Source organism: Schistocerca piceifrons, chromosome 3 (assembly GCF_021461385.2).
Source record: "Schistocerca piceifrons isolate TAMUIC-IGC-003096 chromosome 3, iqSchPice1.1, whole genome shotgun sequence".
Taxonomy (NCBI): Eukaryota; Metazoa; Arthropoda; class Insecta; order Orthoptera; family Acrididae; genus Schistocerca; species Schistocerca piceifrons.
This window is the reverse complement of record NC_060140.1, coordinates 429,368,467-429,390,894: the sequence shown is the minus strand read 5'-3', so window position 1 is coordinate 429,390,894 and position 22,428 is coordinate 429,368,467. Positions and strand designations below refer to the sequence as shown.

Here is a 22,428-nt window from a genome sequence, read left to right as displayed (position 1 = left end):
GTCCCCAATTCGGATCTTCGGGAGGGGACTGCCAAGGGGTTTGAATAATCAACGAAAGGATAACGTTCTACGAGTCGGGGCGTGGAATGTCAGAAGCTTGAACGTGGTATGGAAACTAGAAAATCTGAAAAGGGAAATGCAAAGGCTCAATCTAGATACAGTAGGGATCAGTGAAATGAAGTGGAAGGAAGACAAGGATTTCTGGTCAGATGAGTATCGGGTAATATCAACAGCAGCAGAAAATGGTATAATAGGTGTAGGAGTAGTTATGAGTAGGAAGGTAGGGCCGAGGGTGTGTTACTGTGAACAGTTCAATGACCGGTTGTTCTAATCAGAATCGACAGCAGACCAACACCGACAACGATAGTTCAGATATACATGCCGACGTCGCAAGCTGAAGATGAACAGATAGAGAAAGTGTATGAGGATATTGAAAGGGTATTGCAGTATGTAAAGGGGGACGAAAATCTAATAGTCATGGGCGACTGGAATGCAGTTGTAGGGGAAGGAGTAGAAGAAAAGTTTACAGGAGAATATGGGCTTTGGACGAGGAATGAAAGAGGAGAAAGACTAATTGAGTTCTGTAACAAGGTTCAGCTAGTAATAGCGAATACCCTGATCAAGAATCACAAGAGAAGGAGGTATACTTGGAAAAGGCCGGGAGATACGGGAAGATTTCTATTAGATTACATCATGGTCAGACAGAGATTCCGAAATCAGATACTGGATTGTAAGGCGTACCCAGGAGCTGATATAGACTCAGATCACAATATAGTAGTGATGAAGAGTAGGCTGAAGTTCAAGACATTAGTCAGAAAGAATCAATACGCAAAGAAGTGGGATACGGAAGTACTAAGGAATGACGAGATATGTTTGAAGTTCTCTAACGCTATAGATACAGCTATAAGGAATAGCGCAGTAGGCAGTACAGTTGAAGAGGAAGTGCAGGGAAGCTAAGACGAAATGGCTGCAGGAAAAATGTGAAGACATCGAAAAAGATATGATTGTCGGAAGGACAGACTCAGCATACAGAAAAGTCAAAACAACCTTTGGTGACATTAAAAGCAACGGTGGTAACATTAAGAGTGCAACGGGAATTCCACTGTTAAATGCAGAGGAGAGAGCAGATAGGTGGAAAGAATACATTGAAAGCCTCTATGAGGGTGAAGATTTGTCTGATGTGATAGAAGAAGAAACAGGAGTCGATTTAGAAGAGATAGGGGATCCAGTATTAGAATCGGAATTTAAAAGAGCTGTGGAGGACTTACGGTCAAATAAGACAGAAGGGATAGATAACATTCCATCAGAATTTCTAAAATCATTGGGGGAAGTGGCAACAAAACGACTATTCACGTTGGTGTGTAGAATATATGAGTCTGGCGACATACCATCTGACTTTCGGAAAAGCATCATCCATACAATTCCGAAGACGGCAAGAGCTGACAAGTGCGAGAATTATCGCACAATCAGCTTAACAGGTCATGCATCGAAGCTGCTTACAAGAATAATATACAGAAGAATGGAAAAGATAATTGAGAATGCGCTAGGTGACGATCAGTTTGGCTTTAGGAAAAGTAAAGGGACGGGAAAGGCAATTCTGACGTTACGGCTAATAATGGAAGCAAGGCTAAAGAAAAATCAAGACACTTTCATAGGATTTGTCGATCTGGATAAAGCGTTCGACAATATCAAATGGTGCAAGCTGTTTTGAGATCCTGAAAAAAGTAGGGGTAAGCTATAGTGAGAGACGGGTCATATACAATATGTACAACAACCAAGAGGGAATAATAAGAGTGGACGATCAAGAACGAAGTGCTCGTATTAAGAATGGTGTAAGACAAGGCTGTAGCCTTTCGCCCTTACTATTCAATCTGTACATCGAGGAGGAAGCAATGATGGAAATAAAAGAATGGTTCAGGAGTGGAATTAAAGTACAAGGTGAAAAGATATCAACGATACGATTTGTTGATGACATTGCTGTCCTGAGTGAAAGTGAAGAAGAATTAAATGATCTGCTGAACATACTCACACAGTATGGTCTGAGAGTAAATCGGAGAAAGACGAAGGTAATGAGAAGTAGTAAAAATGAGAACAGCGAGAAAATTAACATCAGGATTGATGGTCACGAAGTCAATGAAGTTAAGGAATTCTGCTACCTAAGCAGTAAATAACCAATGACGGACGGAGCAAGAAGGACATCAAAAGCAGACTCGCTATGGCAAAAAAGGCATTTCTGGCCAAGAGAAGTCTACTAATATCAAATACCGGCCTTAATTTGAGGAAGAAATTTCTGAGGATGTACGTTTGGAGTACAGCATTGTATGGTAGTGAAACATGGGCTGTGGGAAAACCGGAACAGAGGAGAATCGAGGCATTTGAGAAGTGGTGCTATAGACGAATTTTGAAAATAAGGTGGACCGATAAGGTAAGGAATGAGGAGATTCTATGCAGAATAGGAGAGGAAAGGAATATATGGAAAACACTGATAAGGAGAAGGGACAGAATGATAGGACATCTGCTAAGACATGAGGGAATGACTTCCATGGTACTAGAGGGAGCTGTAGAGGGCAAAAACTGTAGAGGAAGACAGAGATTGGAATACGTCAAGCAAATAATTGAGGACGTAGGTTGCAAGTGCTACTCTGAGATGAAGAGGTTAGCACAGGAAAGGTATTCGTGGCGGGCCGCATCAAACCAGGCAGTAGACTGATGACAAAAAAAAAAAAAAGTCCTGTAGAATTCTCTATTCGGAGAGAAGGAGTCTACAAGTTTCTTCGGCTATGTTGTACCCAAGTGAAGCCACTCACTAATCTTTACATCACACAAAGCGACCAACTTTCGGGGACAGCAACCGCTATGATTCACCCACTGTTCCAAATATTCCGAAAAATTCTTATGGGATTAACGTCAAGTGATTTAGCGGGTGAATCCATGCGATAGAGCCCTGAGTGTTCGTGGAAATACGGAAGTAATCGTGCAGCTTTCTGGATACGGCTATTGTCATCGTGGGAGTGATCCTAGCGTACTTATCATGCAAAATACACGGTCATCGAGGACGTTGAATTAAACACAAAGTTTGGCGTTCATAATAACTTGAATGACACCGTACAACAACCTCCAGTCTAAGCCACGCCCTCAACATGCTGCGATTTAACCCTCTATTGCACTGTGTATATTTAAATATACATATTTTCAGAACTCTGTACTGGCTCATATAATGTAACTGTGCCACTGACGTGCACTGTATACTCAGATGTACATCTGTATTTTTCGTGTATCACGTCAGATGGCAGCATCTGCTTACGGCAGTTGAGTAAAAGTTTGCAGAACTGTTGGTATGTCTAAAAGGCTGTGGGTCTCCGGGCGTGCGATTGTTTGTATTTATTTATTCATGAGTGACGTGTCTTTTGAGCTTTTCTTTCGTCGTGTTTCTATTGGAAGAATCTACAAAAGCTATAAACGTATTGTTTCTTTCGAAATAATTGTTTCTTTGCTTTTTATTCAAACTTTTGTGTGTGTGTATCTGAATGAACAGTGTGCAGTAAAGGTAAAAGTGGACAATTCGTGAAGGAAACATGGATACCCGTTTATTTTACCGAAAAAGACAAGGGAGAAGCTACATTCCTCCAGAAAGCAGTGACGAGGACTGTTTGGACAGTGATGACAGTGATCTGGATAAAACCTACGTTCCTGAACGACTTACAGGTGAGTTAGAAATTGACTAGCAATTTTCATAAAAAAATCATGTAAAGAGTTACATCAGTATAAGAAGTTGATTGGATTTTCGCTACAGTGGCAACTTTTACTTGCTCTAATATACAACTCTTTACAGTTCTTTTCATGTGTGTTCTTTTTCTCGTGACAATATATCAATTGTTGTTGTCCCAAATGTGTTTCATGCTTTTTATCTAAAAAATTGTGACTGTGACTTAGACCAGCATTGTAGCCTAGTCAGCTTTATATAGTTTCCCAGCACCATCTCTTGTTCAGTTTCTGATGACAAGTAATTCACACTCTACTTTTCAGGCTCACAATCAGGTGACAGTAGCAGCAGCGAAGAAAACTGTGATGAGCCAGATGAAGTGGGAGTGCCTTGTGTTTCAAACACAGAGCAGATAGTTGAACCTGAAGTTGGTGATAATCTTCCTCAGGCACAATCTCCATCTCGTTGTAATGTGCCGAAATTGAACCTTCTTTGGAAGAGGAACACGGTAAAATCTGTATTTCCTTCTCCTGTTTGGACTGGAGAAATTCCACCATCTACAGAAGTATTTTCACCACTAACGTACTTCAAAAAGATTTTTGACTCAAGTATCATTGACTACATATGTCAACAAACGAATCTGTATTCGAAGCAGTGTGATGTGGCCAACACCTTCAGTGTTACCTCTACCGAAATTGAACAATTTATTGGTATTGCATTCTACATGTCACTGATTGCTATACCTGGGAACAGAAGATACTGGAACAAGAAATGTGGTGTGAAACAAGTGTCTGATGTAATTACACTACGCAGATGGGAACAAATAAAGAGATATTTACATTTTGCTGACAATACTCAGCAACATTCTGCACCTGACAGACTGTTCAAGGTTAGAATGGTAAGCGACATGCTGCGAAAAAATTTATCAAAAATACCAATTGAAGAACACCTTGCAGTGGACGAACAAATTGTGCCATTCAAAGGTCACAGTAGCTTGAAACAGTATAATCCCAAGAAACCAAAAAAGTGGGGCTACAAAATATATTGCATAGCAGGTGCCAGTGGTATTATTTATGATTTCGAAGTCTATTCTGGACCTGTCAATCAACCCAGTCATCTTCCTAATGTAAACGCCAGTGGAAATGTAGTGCTCAGATTGGCTGAAAGAATACCAAAGTACAAAAATCATAAACTGTTCTATGATAACTGGTTCTGCAGTCCAGAGCTTCAAGTTGAGCTGGTAAAATGTGGTATTCACAGTCTGGGAACAGTACAATTGAATAGAGTGAGAAACAATAAGATGCCTTCTGATGCTGAAATGAAAAAGCAGGGAAGAGGCACATCTGTTGAATCCACTGCATCTGTTTCTGGATATGACCTGATTCTTGTGAAATGGCAAGACAACAGGTGTGTCAGCCTTCTGGGCACCTTTTCAGGTACTCACCCAGAAAGCCAGGTTGCAAGATATGACAAAAAAACAAAGCAACGTATCCAAATAAAATGCCCAAAGATTGTGAAGGAGTACAACAAGTTTATGGGAGGTGTTGACACTATTGACTCCTTATTAGCTCTGTACAGAACGAAAATCAGGTCAAAGAAATATTACATGAGACTGTTCTTCCATTTATTGGACATGAGTTGTGTTGTTGCTTGGCTACTTTATAAGAGAGCCTGTCATGAAGATAGTATTGAAGAGAAAACCCAGATGGCTTTGTTTGATTTCAAGCTTGATATTGCTGAATCCTTATGCTGGTCAGGAAAACCATCCAAGAGACAGTCGCTGGATAGCTCACCAGGCAGTGGCACCAAAAAGAGAAGGCAGCCAAATACAGCAAATGCTGACATCAGGAAGGACAGAATCGATCACTGGCCTAACTACTGTGAAAAATCTGCCAGATGTAAATATAATAAATGTCAAAAAATAACAAAAATAATGTGTACCAAATGTAACACCTATTTGTGTTTTGTACCAGATAGAAATTGTTTCTACAATTTTCACAATGTATAAATTCTGGAAATATGTAACTGCATAGTAGTGACATTTTGCTAACTGATGTATACCCAACTTTTATAATGTTTTTTATTTTTGTTTTTTGAATAAAATTTAATTTAAAGTCTTAATTTGTGGATGTACCATAAATTTTGAACTGTGTTCTCCAAAAATTTAGTACCTTATACGAACTAATATAAACGTACTCATTACATCCGTATTTGCGCAGTGTATATTTGAACATACAGAGTGATATTTTCCAAAATATATATACTAGAAAGTTTATCATCATCTATTTTTCATTCATGGGCACTATGAAGTATAAATCCAAAGTTGTTATTTGAAAATTCTTAGTTTTACTGTTCTTGTGCAATAGAGGGTTAAACGTCTCATTTGGCATGCGATGCATTCACATGTTTGACTCGATCCACTGTTTGACTCGATCCACCAAATTGCACTTGTCCAGTCAAGTTTCTGTGTTGTATCGCTCACTGAAGACGTGCAATATGCCGCTGTGAACAGTGGCCTTATGATACGTTCCTGTTTCTAAATGTCCAATGCAAGCGGTTCACATTGCTACGATTTAAAGGAAACTGTTTGAACTGGAATTGCATTCATTGACAGCAGCAATTGGCTCTGAGCACTATGGGACTTAACATCTGAGGTCATCAGTCCGCTAGAACTTAGAACTACTTAAACCTAACTAACCTAATGACAACACACACATCCATGCCCGAGGCAGGATTCGAACCTGCGACTGTAGCGGTCGCGCGGTTCCAGACTGTAGCGCCTAGAACCGTTCGGCCACCCCGGCTGGCGACAGCAGCAATTCCCTTTGGTTTTGGAACAAGGCGTGGCACTCTATTCCAGTCTCAGACGGTTAGGATCATTGTTACGATCACTATTCTTAGGCCGTATTACATGGCTTCCTCTGAACAGTACGCGTTAGCGCGCCAAAAAATCCTCTACTTTATTCACTCTATCACGTCTCCACATCGACTTACCTTACTGTGCTGATTGTACGTAGCTGTCTGCCAAAGACACACCATTTCACTGCCAACAAAATGGTTCAAATGGTTCTGAGCACTATGGGATTCAACATCTGAGGTCACCAGTCCCCTAGATTCATAACTACTTAAACCTAACTAACCTAAGAACATCACATACATCCATGCCTGAGGCAGGATTCGAACCGGCGACCGTAGCAGTCGTGCGGTTCCGGACTGAAGCGCCTAGAACCTCTCGGACACAGTGGCCGGCACTGCCAACAATTAATTCATCTGTGTAGCACCATATCACATCCTGCTACCGGTCGTATACCATCTTTTGCGCTCCGTGGTGACCAGCGTTCTGTGTTTAGGGGGTAACTAACGTTTTGTATACGCCTTACGTTACAGCTTAGACTTGAGGCTCTCTAAACGAAGTAATGGCACACTGACAGTTCAGGTGACCTGGGTGGCCAGGTAGCGCCGTGATCAGAATTCTGCTAACAGCTCTGTCAGGATTAAAGATTGTGTAAATGTGCTCCAAAATTTGGCCTGCTGTAGGGGCAGTTGCTTCATCCTGTTGGAAGTAAATGTAGGTCTTTTCCTTCTCCGTTAATGCTGCCACAGATTCAGATCCAATCGATACCACTCGTGCATGGCACGTTTTTATTTGCCCCTTCCCATATATAGTTGCTGCTGCATATTGTTATTTCTTACAGAAGAAGTTTAAATTTAGTTGTCAGCTAATAATAATAATATTGGAAACGAAGGCTATCATTTACACAGAATACCTTGCATGTAAATGGAATTTATTCTGTCGAGGATGACAGCGAGTATAGGTCGTCCTCACGATCTGTTACGACATGGTTGTGCTGCACGTGTTCATTAAATTGGGGGCAGTACATTCAGGTCTTGGCAGAGGTCCGTGCAAATACTTATACCAGTACAACTTAAGTTAACAATAGTTCCACACGACTGAATAAAAGTACCTCAAGTGATGCAGATGGCCAGATGGTAACCTTGAATTTTATGGAACGTATATGTCAAGATTCGGCAGCCAACCAGTGAATAACACCACAGACTCTTTAGTTACGAGGCTACTTCATTCTCTTTAACATACACATTGCGATGGACATGTGTGACAAGCTAAATTATGGATAAAAATGAGAAACAGAAAGTTTTCCTCTGTGAGATACGAGAGAGATGTCACATACAATACCCTTGGGATGACGTAGCATCAGTGATGGAGCAATAAAGTCTGCGACCGCCGCTACACCTGCTTCTGGGAATCCCTCGTCTAGCAGCTTGCGACATACTGAAAGGTTAAACAAGCATGGACGGATGCTAGGTTAGGAGTCTGATGATCACTTAGGACAAAATACGGTTAATAGAGTAAACAGTACACGCCCATTGCAAGTTTGTTTTACGAAAGTGTGCAAATTTATTTTGCTACTCACGCGCAATGCATATAATACGCGAATGTCGCATGCATCTGTTTAATTTTCACTTCGTTGCCCACAAAAATTCTGTTCGCCATCAAGACTGCTTTTAATGAAATAATTGATTGTGTCGAGGACGAGCGTTCGTTGATTTTCCCATCGACAACAATCCAAAAAATTGTTCGCGTTATCCCTGGTTACTCCTTTTATTGCTTCTTTTTAACTTATCTCGCGTTGTGGTAAACGTAAATTTCAAATCCGAGGATTGTAGAACTGCTGCGCGGGATTAGCAGAGAGGTCTCAGGCGCTGCAGTCATGGACTGTGCCGCTGGTCCCGGCTGAGGTTCGAGTCCTCCCTCGGGCACGGGTGTGTGTGTTTGTCCTTAGGATAATTTAGGTTAAGTAATGTGTAAGCTTAGGGACTGATTACCTTAGCAGTTAAGTCCCATAAGATTTCACACACATTTGAACTTTTTTCTTGTTTTGTTTTTGATTGTCGAACTTTTTGTATCCTGCCCGGAAGGCGGCGCGTGGTTCTGCTCCTCAGATCTGCAAAATAGGCCAAATGAAGGAAGGGATTAGGAGCAGGTGAGGTAAAGCACTTCGGTCCTGCAAGGAAAGTTAAAGCACATTTACGGGGTGTATAAACATATACAAACATATTACTTAACTTTTGGTACAGATGAGCACGTAGGTGCGAAGCCGTTCATGAATCAAATCTAACAGTTACTAGAAATTACAAAGGCAAAGTCTGTAATGGCTAGTCCACTACAAGCAGAAGCTAAGTTGCTAGGTCGTCTGCTCTTGATCAGCTGGGGGTGACAGCCGAGCTGCGCTCATTGAGCTCCACAGCGTCGGCTAGAGGACGCTGTGGTCGGCGTAGTTCGTCTGCTATCGTAGTGCAAATCTAAGAGCGTGCACCTACGCTGTGGCATCGGAACTATCGATACCACAGAACTGATCTCATGCAGCCATGGTTCCTGTTATTATGATAACGGCGTGCTGCACAATTGTCGTCAGATAAAACACTGATACATCACTTCCGTGTTTCCGAATCTAACTATTGTCATATACTGTTTCTAGTGACAACTGAAGTAAAGCATACTTCAACTAAAGTGATCATGGTTACAATGAATCGCAAGGAGCAGTATATTAGAAGCTCTCAAAAATGTCCATATTTCTCATTAGATAGATTTTCTGCCAAAATGCTCGATTCAAATTCTGCGTGTCAGAGGTAAGTGTAAATTGCACACACAAAACGCATACGCTCTCTTTCAATCGTTCTACTCAGTAAGATTATCAAATAAAATACCACAGTTTTAAAGCAAAAGACAAATAAAGTTAAATAACGTAAGCTATTGCGCTAAGAACACGTATGTAGGTAAAATAAGGGCCAAGGCGATTCAGTAAATATTTAATTTAAAAAAAGCTGAATGAGCAACAGTACTGTTTAATAATACACAGTACCCCGTAGCGACTGTGCGTTTTTCAGTACTTTTCATTTTTCGCCCTTGAGAATAGAGCAGGTAGTTCAATGAATGAACCGCTAGTGAGTCAGGGACACAGTAGGTAAATACCAGGCGTGCGATGGCAGTGCAGTGACGGGGGTCCCAACTGGGGATACTATGCAGGGGATTGCCAGTTGCACCACCTGCTTTACAGCCAAGTGAAACCTTCTGGACACCTTGGTCATACGCAGAGGATCTAAACTATTTTTAATTATTTTGAGACAACAGGGGATCGGGACAATTTTTACTTTTTAATTCTGTGACAATATGCCATAGACAAAAATTCAGAAGTGTTGAATATGTATAATTTTTTTTTTTGTAATCTTTCATTCCCTACTGAGTGCAGGATGAGCTGTTGTAAAACTTTGTTCCTTACAGGTAAATGTCCCAACAGACTCGGAGTGGAACGGAGAGGATCGTAATTCGGAATGGTTTGGAGTGGACTTGCATTTCCTGCATTCGCTCCGTACCCTAGGTCGGAGCAGGGGACTGAGAATAATTTAATGTATATCTGACACAACAACGTATTTCTGCGACAATGTTGGCCTGTGTGTGTTCGATGTATGAGTCTATTTGTGAAGCTTGATTGTGTAACAACTCGTGGTAGCAGACGACTGCTGGAAGTAACGCCGTTAAATAAAATACTAAATAAACATCAGCTGATTTTTCGTCTTTCATGTTGCGACTATCTGTATGAAACAATAAGTAATGTTGCAACGCCACTCTGTTTGATTTGATTTCAGAAAGCAGTTGTTATGTCGTCAACCAAAGACGAGTGAATGTTCGCGGTACTGTGGCCTGAACATTATTGAAAAGAGAAGTTACTGCGACTGTCCTCATACCTGCAGACTCCTTCAGGTCTTTTCCTTCGAAAACTCCGTTGTAGATCTGCAATACTTTTTCTGGGGTGGCAACTGACTACGTAGAAGAAAGACACACTTTTTAAACCAACAGACATATTGTAATACATGCTTAAAATATAACGCGATCAAGTTCTGACAGCACTGTCTAGCGTCACAGTAGCCATTCAGACTTTGATTTAGCTTTATAAACTTAGGCAAAGTTGCAAGCTATGTAGACAAAATTCATTTACAAGCTCAATCTGTCGTGGATTCTTCAAAACATTAAAGTCCAATGATTTTTCCTGAACAGGAAAAGAATCCACCCGTTCTGCTGTAGTATTTTGACCTTACACGAGTAACGGTTTACGACGGCATGATGAAAATAACGCCTCCGAATTTTTGATGTGACAGCTCTGAAAGCATTTTTTAAATAAAAGAAACGTTACTAAAATTCTACATCTTTATTCTTAATGCACATCTCTTTGCAGCCTTTTTCCGTTGGAGAGCTCTGAATTGTAGCGTGTAATATGGCGGTGTGCAACGTGACTACGTCTGGGTGTGAGAAACTGCGCGCTGTAAGCAAATTTGATAGTCGATGAGTTCGCACGTCCCCACGTAGAGCACGCTGTCCTTTAACAGGACAATGTCAGACCAGTCGCGGGTGCTCCGACATTTGCAACAATCCGACCCCTCTGTGTTCACCGTGATCAGTCACTGTCCTTACAGTCCCCCTTGGCCCCATTCTTTTTTCTCTGTATCCAAAACTGAAAGAACACATTCGTGGGCTTCGCTTTGATGGTGATTAGATAGTAGCTCCGTCAACAAACGTTGTGAGAAATGTCTTCGTCGCCAGAGTGACTATGTTGAGAAGTAAATATGTAGACATGAAGAATAAAGATGCAGAATGTTTTAACGAGTAGATTCTTTGTAAGTCCACCATCTAGTGTAATGTAGCATTTTATGACCTTTCATGATGTCCGCTTATAACTGTCAGTACTTGAGTCCTATCAAAATGATTGTGGCTGCAAATCACGTACCGCAACAGCTGATCTGTAGCTCTCTTCCCTTTATCAGTTGTCCTTGTGCTCTTGTAGTCGCTTTTTGACCGCTCTTTTTGTAGTGGCCATGTGCACTTCCCACAAATATACGGAATCCTATAAACTACTGCTTTTTTCAGCAGATTGCGAGCATCTTTGGCCAATTTTAGATGATCCTGTGTTTCCCGGGTGGGTTTGTAGATTACTGCGACATTTCGTTTTCTCCAACTTTTTTCTGTTCTGTTAGTAACACCTTTAATGAAATTCAAGAAAACTTTAGTTTATGCAAATGCTTGTGCATTGCTATGCCATGCGGTCTTAACGATCTTCTTACCTCAGAGGACGAGCAACTATTCTTGAGCAAAGCATTGGTAAGGTGTTCCAATTACGCGTCAAGCAGCTCTCGTTCGCAGATGTTCCTTGCTCTGTCCGCCAAAGTTTTTATGATGCCTCGCTTTTGTTGTAGGTTGTGCTTCGAATTACGATCTAGGTAATGGACTGTGCGCGTGGCTTTTCAGTAAATTCTCTGGCCTAAGGTACCATCTTCTCTCTTGACAATCAGCACATCAAGAAAACGTAATCTTCCACCTGCCTCCTCCTCCACGGTAAACTGAATCTCCGGACTAGTTCCGACCTGGTTCCTCACTGCCATTTCTCAACAAATTTATCAACGACATAGCGGAACCAAATACTTGGCTTGTTTTTGGCAATTTCCAATACTTGCTCCTCGAATTTTTCCATAAAGAAGTTGACTATCACCTGGCTTAAGTGCCTCGCCATAGCCACGCCATCCCTCTGTTCATAGAATTGGTCGAATGTGTGTGAAATCCTATGGGACTTAACTGATTAGGTTATCAGTTCCTAAGCTTACACACTAATTAACCTAAATTATCCTAAGGACAAACAGACACACCCATGCCTGAGGGAGGACTCGAACCTCCGCCGGGACCAGCCGCACAGTGCGTGACTGCAGCGCCCGAGACCGCTCGGCTAATCCCGCGCGGCCATAGAATTGGTTCCATTTGAAGTACGTGGTCGTGAGGCAATATTGAAACAGTTGTGCAATATCGGAAGGAAAGGACATGTCATCGACCAGTGCCATAGTTCGCGATATCACACCAAAGCTAACTCATATGTTCTCCATCTGCTTAATAGACTGATAAAATGTGCCGAATTATTGATACAGCAGTTCGATCGGCCGACGTAATGTTGTCAAGAACTTAAAAATCGAGTAGGTGGACAAATGAGTGGCACTGTCTATACATCTCACAGGAATATGTATTTTATGCACCAATAAATTCTTGATGGTAGTGTAACTCAATTGAACGGACGTTTCTCAACGCTCTGTTCGATATGGAACATTTTTGTATCACGCGGATAACAGTTCTAAAAGCTTTGTCAGTGAGGTCTTTAAACAGTTTCCTATATGTCTGTGGATCTAATAAGTCTTTAATAATACTGTGTTAGTCGGTCACATACAGAACTACCGTTTCATTTCCCTTGTCAGCGGATATATTGATCATACTATCGTCCGTATTCGTCTGGTTTATTGAAGTCCTCCCAACCACAGTAAATTCTGTTAAGCTTTGTGCGAGCCAATACTCGCTGCTACATTGGCTATTATATACTCTAAGGGCACAGCTCCGGACTAATGACAAAATTTGGCTTTTAATGTGAAATCTATTCGACCATGGCCTAATAGCCCGGAATATTTTATGAATTGTGACGTTTCCCGCAGTAAAAGTTTGCATTTTACAATTACACGCTTCTACGGGGAGGTGGTGTCAATAAATGTTTGACGCATGGCAGATCTAGGAGAATAGAGTGCAGCTTTTCGATCCGTCATATGTCCGTCTCGTAACCAAATGGCCAGTGTTATCCTGAAGTTTTTAAGGATTAAGCGTCTACGTAGCTCGGCCAAGGCGTAGCGGATTTTCGAACGGAGGGTAGAGGCCTTACTAAGATAGCAGATTCAAGAGACCCGCCGGGTTCTGGCAAGCAAAAACTCTAAGTCAATGTGTCTTCATATAAAGATGTAATAAATTGTGTAGTGGTGACTGGTATAGAATTTAAAGACTACTGGAGGGTACTATTGGAAAGCGTATGTTGGGAACGTCTAGCAGACAGAAGAAGAAAGTTTATAATTTGTAGCTAATCTGATGATCTGTCACTTGGCCGCTACGCAGTTATCGGTTTATTCGGACATTCATTATCTGACGATGAGGGATCTGTGCTTTTTATGGCACATATTTTGCCATTAGTCCGCGAATTATGCCCACAGAGAAAGTAGTAGCCACGGCAGAAGGAGACACTCGTAGTGTGAAAACGGTTACGGCTGGAGATATCCGTGTAGAAGCAGGAAGGATATTGGCTCCCGTAAAACCTACAAAAAGTTATTTAACTGTTGGTTAGAGGTACGCAATAAATTCATGAATCAGAACGACAGTATTACCATTCTCCCCGCTGACAAGCCAAATGCGATTGTAGATTTGAATTTGACCTACTATCAAAGTAATATTAACGACTTACTTGATCTGCAGACACATAGGAAACTGAGTGAAGACCCCAGTGACAAAGCTCATAGAATTGTCACGCGGTTGAAATAAGTCCTGTATCGAATTCAGCTCAGTTGCGGTACCATCAAGACTTCTTGGGTTGCCGAAGATGCATAAAGAAGAAGATCCTCTGAGACCTTTAGAGAGTGTCCACCTATTCGACTGCCAAAATCTTGACAATATTATTATAGCAGTATGTGAGCCGATCGGACTCCTGGGACTCCTGTAGCAACAATTCGGCATATTTTATCAGTTAATTAAATGGCCGGGAACACATTAGTTAGTTTTGGTGTATCTCTGTTTGCCACGGTTTCGCTTAATGAGATATAGCAACAGCCAATTCGGATTTTTCCTCCAGGCAGTGCAGACCGGTTTAAATACTGACTCACGACCATGCCTTTCAAATGGAACAGTGAGTTCTATGAACGGAGGGATACCGTGTATGTGGTTAGGCACTTAAGCGTAGTTATGGAGAATGGCTTTATGGAGCAGGAATTGGAAACTGCCAACAAGAAACCGAAAATTTGGTTCCGATGTGTATTTCATACGTTTGTTTGTGTAGGCGTGGGAGAGAGGAACTAGTTCGTTTTCAAAAGTATCTCAACGGGAGAATCAGAAGATTCAGTCTACCATCGAGAAGGAGGAGGCGGGCGGAAGATTACGTTTTTTCTAATTGTGCAAGTTCTCAATAAAGAAGATGGTAGCTTAGGTCACAGAATTTACCGAGAACCCACACGTACAGGCCATTAGCTGCACTGGGATTCGAACCACTACTCACAACAAAGGCGAGGCATCATACAACCTTTTGCGGTGAGCTGCTTTACGCGGAATTGAAACATCTCATATACCTATTTCTCAAGAATGGTTATTCGTCGGCGTTAAGAACGCAGCACAAAAAACATAGCAATGTACAAGCGTCTGTGAAGGCAAAAATTTTACTACCTCTCATTAAGGACGTTGCTAACCGCAAAGTAAACATTTATAAAAAACGGAAGATCGCGGTAATCAACAAATCCATGGATGCTCGCAAACCACTGAAAAAAAGCAGTATTTTACACGATTCCGTTTAGCTGGGTACGTGGGTACTATAACAGAACGGTCAAGAAACGACTAGAAGACCACAAAGACAACTATACAAGGGGAAAGAGCGACAGATCAGCGTTTGCGGTACATGTTTTGCAGCCAGAAGGCCATCACATACATTTCAATGAGACTCGATTAACAGGAGCCACAAGAAGATGTCATGAAGGCAATACTAGAGGCCACAGAGATAATTAAACGCCAGAGGAGATTCATTAGATAGGAGGAGGGCGTGAAACTGTATGACCTTTGGACCCCCAGTGCTGAAAATAAATGTTAATCGTAACATTGCAGAACAGCAAGAAATAGAATGAGTGAATGGTTGATTTCGGTTTATTGTGAGAATTTTGGTTCATCTGTAAAGGAGATCGCATGTAGGACTCTTGTGTGACCCATTATGAGTACTGTTCGAGTGTTTGGAATTCGCACCAGGTCGAATCAAAGGAAGACATCGAAGGATTCATAGGCGGGCTGCTAAATTTGTTACCGGTAGGCTCGAACAACACGCAGGTATTGTGGAGATGCTTTGGGAAATCTAATGGTAATTATTGGAGATAAAGTGATTTTCTTTTCGAGAAGTGCTATTGACAAAATTTAGAAAAATTGGAGATGTGTATTAGCCTTCCACCATGGGGTGAGCCGGCCGCGGTGGTCTAGCGGTTCTAGGCGCGCAGTCCGCAACCGCGCCACTGCTACGGTCGCAGGTTCGAATCCTGCCTCGGGCATGGATGTGTGTGATGTCCTTAGGTTAGTTAGGTTTAAGTAGTTCTAAGTTCTAGGGGACTGATGACCTCAGATAGTGCTCAGAGTCATTTGAATCATTTTTTGAACCGTGGGGTGATACGAGGTGTAGCGTCTTACATCGTGCCTACTGACATAGTAAAAGCAGTGAACAGAGGTGCTGTATGAGTCACGCGCAGTACCGGTGGTATCAGATGACCCCGAGTACGTAGTTTCTATGCGACCTATTTGAGCTGTTGTCCGAATATTGTAATTTTTATCTGCAGTTCTGTTTGTTTGATTTTCTAATTGTTTATTAATTACTGTTATAATTCTGCTTAGTTATGAGAGTGAATGAAGGTGTGAAAGTTAAGTAGTGTTTTATGTAAAGTTTATCTGCTATATATAAAATGGCTGGTCTCGTGAGGAATTTTCGTGAATGACGTGTGTGTTAGTCATTCGTACAGGGCAATTTATTATAAACTATTTTGTCAGTTTATGGTACTAAGGAAATGAGATTATGATTTTGGTGAAGTAGTTTTGTTAAGAAGGAGATAATTTTATATTTGTGTGTTTTCAAAATTTATTTACGTTAATTTACTGCTCTGATTCAGTTACAAATTTTGATTGGTTCTCTACATATTCGCGAGAATGAGCATGTTTGACGCTGCTTTCTGATTGGCTGTGACATTTCTCTGTCAATCAGAAATTAGCAAATTCGTGCGTATTTTGGGAACAAGGAATTTGTTTTGTGTAGAGAGACGAGTAGAGTCGGGGCTAGAATCTCATAGTGATCATATTTATTGATAGGTGCTCCGATGAAAAATATTAATGTAGTGATATTTCGGTACGAAAATGATTGAGAAGTGCCATAAAGTGAGGAGGAGAGTTCAATTTAATGCTCGGTGTTAACTTCAGAATTGTTGGGTGACATTTAAAATAACTAAACTCACCGTGGCCTCTTGCCTACTCGCGAACGTGAACTTTTGGTTACTTGAGACGCATTATAGGAACATTTGGGCGAGCTATTCTAAAAGAAACAATCCGTTTGTAAACTTTCGGTGAAGGATAATTAATAATTACCATAAACTGGCTGCGGTTACGAATGATGTGTGCGTGTGGACTTCTCAGACCTCGTGCAGCTTACAGTAAGGCTTGGTAGTAACTTGTGTATGCAAGCTTACGGTGATAGAGTCAATTTTTACGCACATAAAACTTTCATTTAGCCATTCCTGTCAACGACAAAAATGTTTTTAGTGCGGCTCATGTTTACGAGGTGTACAGCTTTTTTCTCTCAGTGGGAAGAAGGACATCGTAGACACAACAGAAGAAATGGCGTGGAGATAGCGGACGGAACAACGGATGCAGCGCCAGCCGCTATGTCAACAACTGCACTCACGGTGTTGGCAGTAGTTGGGAGCCCACTAATTGGTTTAAGCTAGAAGCGGAGGACGGACTCGGATTTTCAGCCCGTCGAGACTACAATTGTGAGAAAGAAAGAGGGACAAAATGTTTTGACAGATGTAACTAGGGAAGAAGGTACCAGCTCTTTTAGTAACAGATTGAGTGACTTTAGTGATGTTGATTTATTTTACATAAGCCAGAGTGACGTAAATGAACAGGAGACAAGATAGGCAGATGCCACACTTGAATGTTGCAAGTAAGGCAAACTGAACAGGGAAATGCAAAGGAGATGTTAGCAGTATTAATGCTTAACATCAAAGAAGGAAATAAAAATATAGCTAGGGATCTTAAGCATAATTTAATAGGAAAATTGATCAGCAATCCAGGATTACAAATGGTTTAGCTACTGAGCTTAATAAGCAGTCTTGTACAATAAAGGGTTTAGGTAGTGGGCTCAAACATCAGTCTGGTACTATTAGTTGTTAAGCTGGTTGGCTTAAGCAGTTCAAAATTGAAATTAATACTAAATTAAAAATCTAGGATTCTAATGTAAGGGAAATATGGCGAAAAGAATGGAAGGTTTTTGATGAAAAAGTTGAAGTTGTAAGTTTCTCAGGTTGAGGAATGTTGTAAGAAATCCTCAGAGAGTGTAAGGAAGGAACTAACAGAGACTATAAGTGGTAGCTAATGATAGCAAAGAAAAGGTCAGACCAGAGAAAATGTTCAGAAAGTAGAGCATAAAATAGTTACAGTTCTAGGCGTGTGTGAAAGTGAGCATACAGTTTTGAATAGTAACATCAATTAAGAAACCGAAAATTTTTCAAAAGCTGTAAATGTTGTGTCTCTCCGCGAGGAAGAAGTAGAAACTAACATGAATCATTTGACTTGTTAGACAGGTGGATGATCATAACAATAGACTAACTAAAGTAGAACATAATATACAAGTTGGTACTAATAGTGGGGCTGGTAGTCTGATAATAGAGTCGGCTAAAGTAGTTTTCATTACTAACAGACAGTTATTACGTTTTGATCCTGATGGACATGTGTATCCAAAGGAATTTTGGAATGATTTTCAAAATGTGTTGTCGAGAATGTGGACCGAAAGGCAAAATATCGGTTTTATTTATAGAAACTTTATGGGGGAAGGTATCACCTGGATTGTGAATGTTGCTGAACGATACAATATTATGGAAAAGTTTAAAGATGCATATTTCACAGAATACTGGGGTAAACAAAAGCAGGTGGAACTGCAAAACGTTTTCTGGGCTGCGAAAAAGTTTAATCTCAGAAAGAAGGCTGTGAAAAGATTTGCTGTAAGGTGGGTTTCTAATTTTTTTTTAACAAGAGGTGGAGCCTTTCCACGCACACACCTGCATGATGGCCAACTCAAAAGGTCTACTGCCATCTCTGCATAAGGGTTATTCTTCACTAAAGTGAGTTGTCACAGGATGTGGGTACTGCGATGTTTGCGTACGTCTGGTTAAGGTTAACTACACTCCTGGAAATGGAAAAAAGAACACATTGACACCGGTGTGTCAGACCCACCATACTTGCTCCGGACACTGCGAGAGGGCTGTACAAGCAATGATCACACGCACGGCACAGCGGACACACCAGGAACCGCGGTGTTGGCCGTCGAATGGCGCTAGCTGCGCAGCATTTGTGCACCGCCGCCGTCAGTGTCAGCCAGTTTGCCGTGGCATACGGAGCTCCATCGCAGTCTTTAACACTGGTAGCATGCCGCGACAGCGTGGACGTGAACCGTATGTGCAGTTGACGGACTTTGAGCGAGGGCGTATAGTGGGCATGCGGGAGGCCGGGTGGACGTACCGCCGAATTGCTCAACACGTGGGGCGTGAGGTCTCCACAGTACATCGATGTTGTCGCCAGTGGTCGGCGGAAGGTGCACGTGCCCGTCGACCTGGGACCGGACCGCAGCGACGCACGGATCCACGCCAAGACCGTAGGATCCTACGCAGTGCCGTAGGGGACCGCACCGCCACTTTCTAGCAAATTAGGGACACTGTTGCTCCTGGGGTATCGGCGAGGACCATTCGCAACCGTCTCCATGAAGCTGGGCTACGGTCCCGCACACCGTTACGCCGTCTTCCGCTCACGCCCCAACATCGTGCAGCCCGCCTCCAGTGGTGTCGCGACAGGCGTGAATGGAGGGACGAATGGAGACGTGTCGTCTTCAGCGATGAGAGTCGCTTCTGCCTTGGTGCCAATGATGGTCGTATGCGTGTTTGGCGCCGTGCAGGTGAGCGCCACAATCAGGACTGCATACGACTGAGGCACACAGGGCCAACACCCGGCATCATGGTGTGGGGAGCGATCTCCTACACTGGCCGTACACCACTGGTGATCGTCGAGGGGACACTGAATAGTGCACGGTACATCCAAACCGTCATCGAACCCATCGTTCTACCATTCCTAGACCGGCAAGGGAACTTGCTGTTCCAACAGGACAATGCACGCCCGCATGTATCCCGTGCCACCCAACGTGCTCTAGAAGGTGTAAGTCAACTACCCTGGCCAGCAAGATCTCCGGATCTGTCCCCCATTGAGCATGTTTGGGACTGGATGAAGCGTCGTCTCACGCGGTCTGCACGTCCAGCACGAACGCTGGTCCAACTGAGGCGCCAGGTGGAAATGGCATGGCAAGCCGTTCCACAGGACTACATCCAGCATCTCTACGATCGTCTCCATGGGAGAATAGCAGCCTGCATTGCTGCGAAAGGTGGATATACACTGTACTAGTGCCGACATTGTGCATGCTCTGTTGCCTGTGTCTATGTGCCTGTGGTTCTGTCAGTGTGATCATGTGATGTATCTGACCCCAGGAATGTGTCAATAAAGTGTCCCCTTCCTGGGACAATGGATTCACGGTGTTCTTATTTCAATCTCCAGGAGTGTATTAATACGCGCTCATCTGGAGATAGATCGGATCGAAAGTCGAACGAAGGATAGCGGTTTGAAGGGCAGAGGAGAAAAAGTGACAAGGCAAGAGCCAAGGGAAAAAAATCTCTGCGATAGTTAGGTCGGGTAGTAAGAACAATAGCGGGTGTCTTGCTGCCTGTGACAGGTCATGCAACGGTAGGTTTTGTTAGTAGTGGGTGTCGTGCATGTCGATACCTTTGACGTTGTGCGGTGCTGTTACTCGGCGGCTGCCGTTGGGTGCCGGTGTTGATCTCTCGGTCAGCGTCAGCAAACCTGTAACAGTTAGGTTCATCATCGTTTTGTGTCTGATAGGTCATATATCAGATGCACAGTGAAGGGTCATGTTGGCGATTTGTTTGTGCGTCAGTGGGCGAGCTCGTCGGTCTCCCTGCTGTAGCCTGTTGGGCAGCTTTAATGGCAGCTGGTATATCCAGTCAACGATGCTGATATACAGGGGCTTGCCGACGTTTGTCGCTTGTTGGTGTATGTTAGCTTGCCATAGGTGGTTATGCCCTAGCTAGTAGTGTTTTTGGCTGCTTACGCTTCCACCTATGGTTGTGATCATAGTTCTCCAGAGTAAGGATGAAAGGATTGTTCGAGTGTCTCGAGTTCCTGTATAGTCGTGTAGCGTGTTTTTTGAATACTTACTTGAGGGTTTCAAGGCGGATCTAAGTTATTGTATCTCATTAACAAATTAGAGCCAGATTAGATTATAATGGGTTGAGACGAAAAGCTGCCGATGAACTCGCGTAACAAAATAATATCTACTCCCTGGGACGAACTAATAAATTGTCGGGAAAGAGCAGAGAGACTAATGCAGGAGGAGGAGAAGGCTAATAGAAACTTTAGGCCTCCAAATAACATGGAACCTCGACAGAAAGTAAATGTCAACGACGGAATAGTAGCGCAAGAGACGCAAGAGGCTGGCGCCATGCTACGGGAGATAGGCAAACTAACTCCGATCAAGGACGTAATTAATAGATCGCGATCTCCAGTATATGGCGACAGTGATGTCAAAAACAAACAACAGAGGGGAGTGCGATTAAAAGAGAGCGGAGAATCATGGACTATGGGAAACTAGATCCTATCCGTGAAGATGCTAGCGTTTTCAGGACTGGAAATGGCAGTTTAAAACCGCTAGCAACTTCTTTTGAGTTATGTAATGAGTAAGTGACTGAATTAGGAAGTAATGATGTGGGCAGTATGAATGAGACAAACTATGCAAATAACATCAAAATATGTGTATTTAATGGTGGTTTTTTGAATAAAAGCAGGCGAAGGGAACACTGCAGTAATGAATATTTGATATGTATGTATACAGATGATAACACAGGTTCAGATCAGCAGGGAAACGAGTGCAATGTAACAGATGAGGAATCTTCTCCCAAGGAAGGGGAGAGCGCAAACAGTAACAAATTCCAGGATTTATGAGAAAGAAATATTGTGGAGAGGACTAATGAGAATTTGTTTGTAGTAAGGGCAGAGGTGCATGCTGAGAATGCCCATAGCGGGGGTCAGTAAGGTAATGGATTGGAGGACACTCAGGAAAGAAAAGGTGTTGTGTCAAGGTATTTTTATTTGTCATCAGTGGGCAGATTGACTGCTAAGAGGATCAATAGTGAAAATAATTCTGCCAATATCTTTGCAATCTCTAGGCTTGGGTATGAATTTGAGAGAAGGGAAGTTGTACACAGTTTGCTAGATGAATGTGATGACAGGAATAGTGGGGAGAAGACAGGACAACCTGTAGTTAGTGGCACAGGGGGAAGATGTGCAGTGTTTAGCTGACAGTGGCAGTGATCTTTGTGCTTTTAGTCAAAAGTGGTTAGCTTCTTCGCCAAACAAGGAGGAACCTGTAATAAATCCTGGTGTGGTGATTGACATAATTATAACTATAGGAAAAGTTAAGAAACCTGTTAAGTATGAAGTGTTGCTGCCTCCTTAAATAAATGGTATACAGTTGTATCACAACTTGCTGATAATTCAAGGGTTAAGTGTGGACATGTTGATACGAGTGGACTTCTTCAATAAATACAGAGGGAAGCTAGATCGCTATGAGGATTCTGTGATATTGGAATACAGGGAAGAAATGTAATTATACCATTTTCTATTAAAAGGAATCTAGCTAATGAGGAGAGTGACTGCTTTCGAGTCAGGTTTTGGAGGAAAAGGGAGCATATGGAAAAGTATAATGAATATGGCACTGAATATATGGGGGTTGATT

At 42.3% G+C, this 22,428-nt stretch overlaps 1 protein-coding gene across 1 annotated transcript; it reads left to right on the top strand.

Moving 5' to 3' along the window:
- The first annotated feature begins 3,182 nt into the window (after positions 1–3,182).
- LOC124788719 (piggyBac transposable element-derived protein 3-like) lies at positions 3,183–21,635 on the top strand. Its single transcript, XM_047255997.1, has 3 exons — positions 3,183–3,705; positions 4,027–5,601; positions 21,526–21,635. The coding sequence occupies exons 1-3, from the start codon at positions 3,576–3,578 to the stop codon at positions 21,633–21,635; spliced, it is 1,815 nt and encodes a 604-aa protein (XP_047111953.1). The 5' UTR covers positions 3,183–3,575.
- Positions 21,636–22,428: the final 793 nt, after the last annotated feature.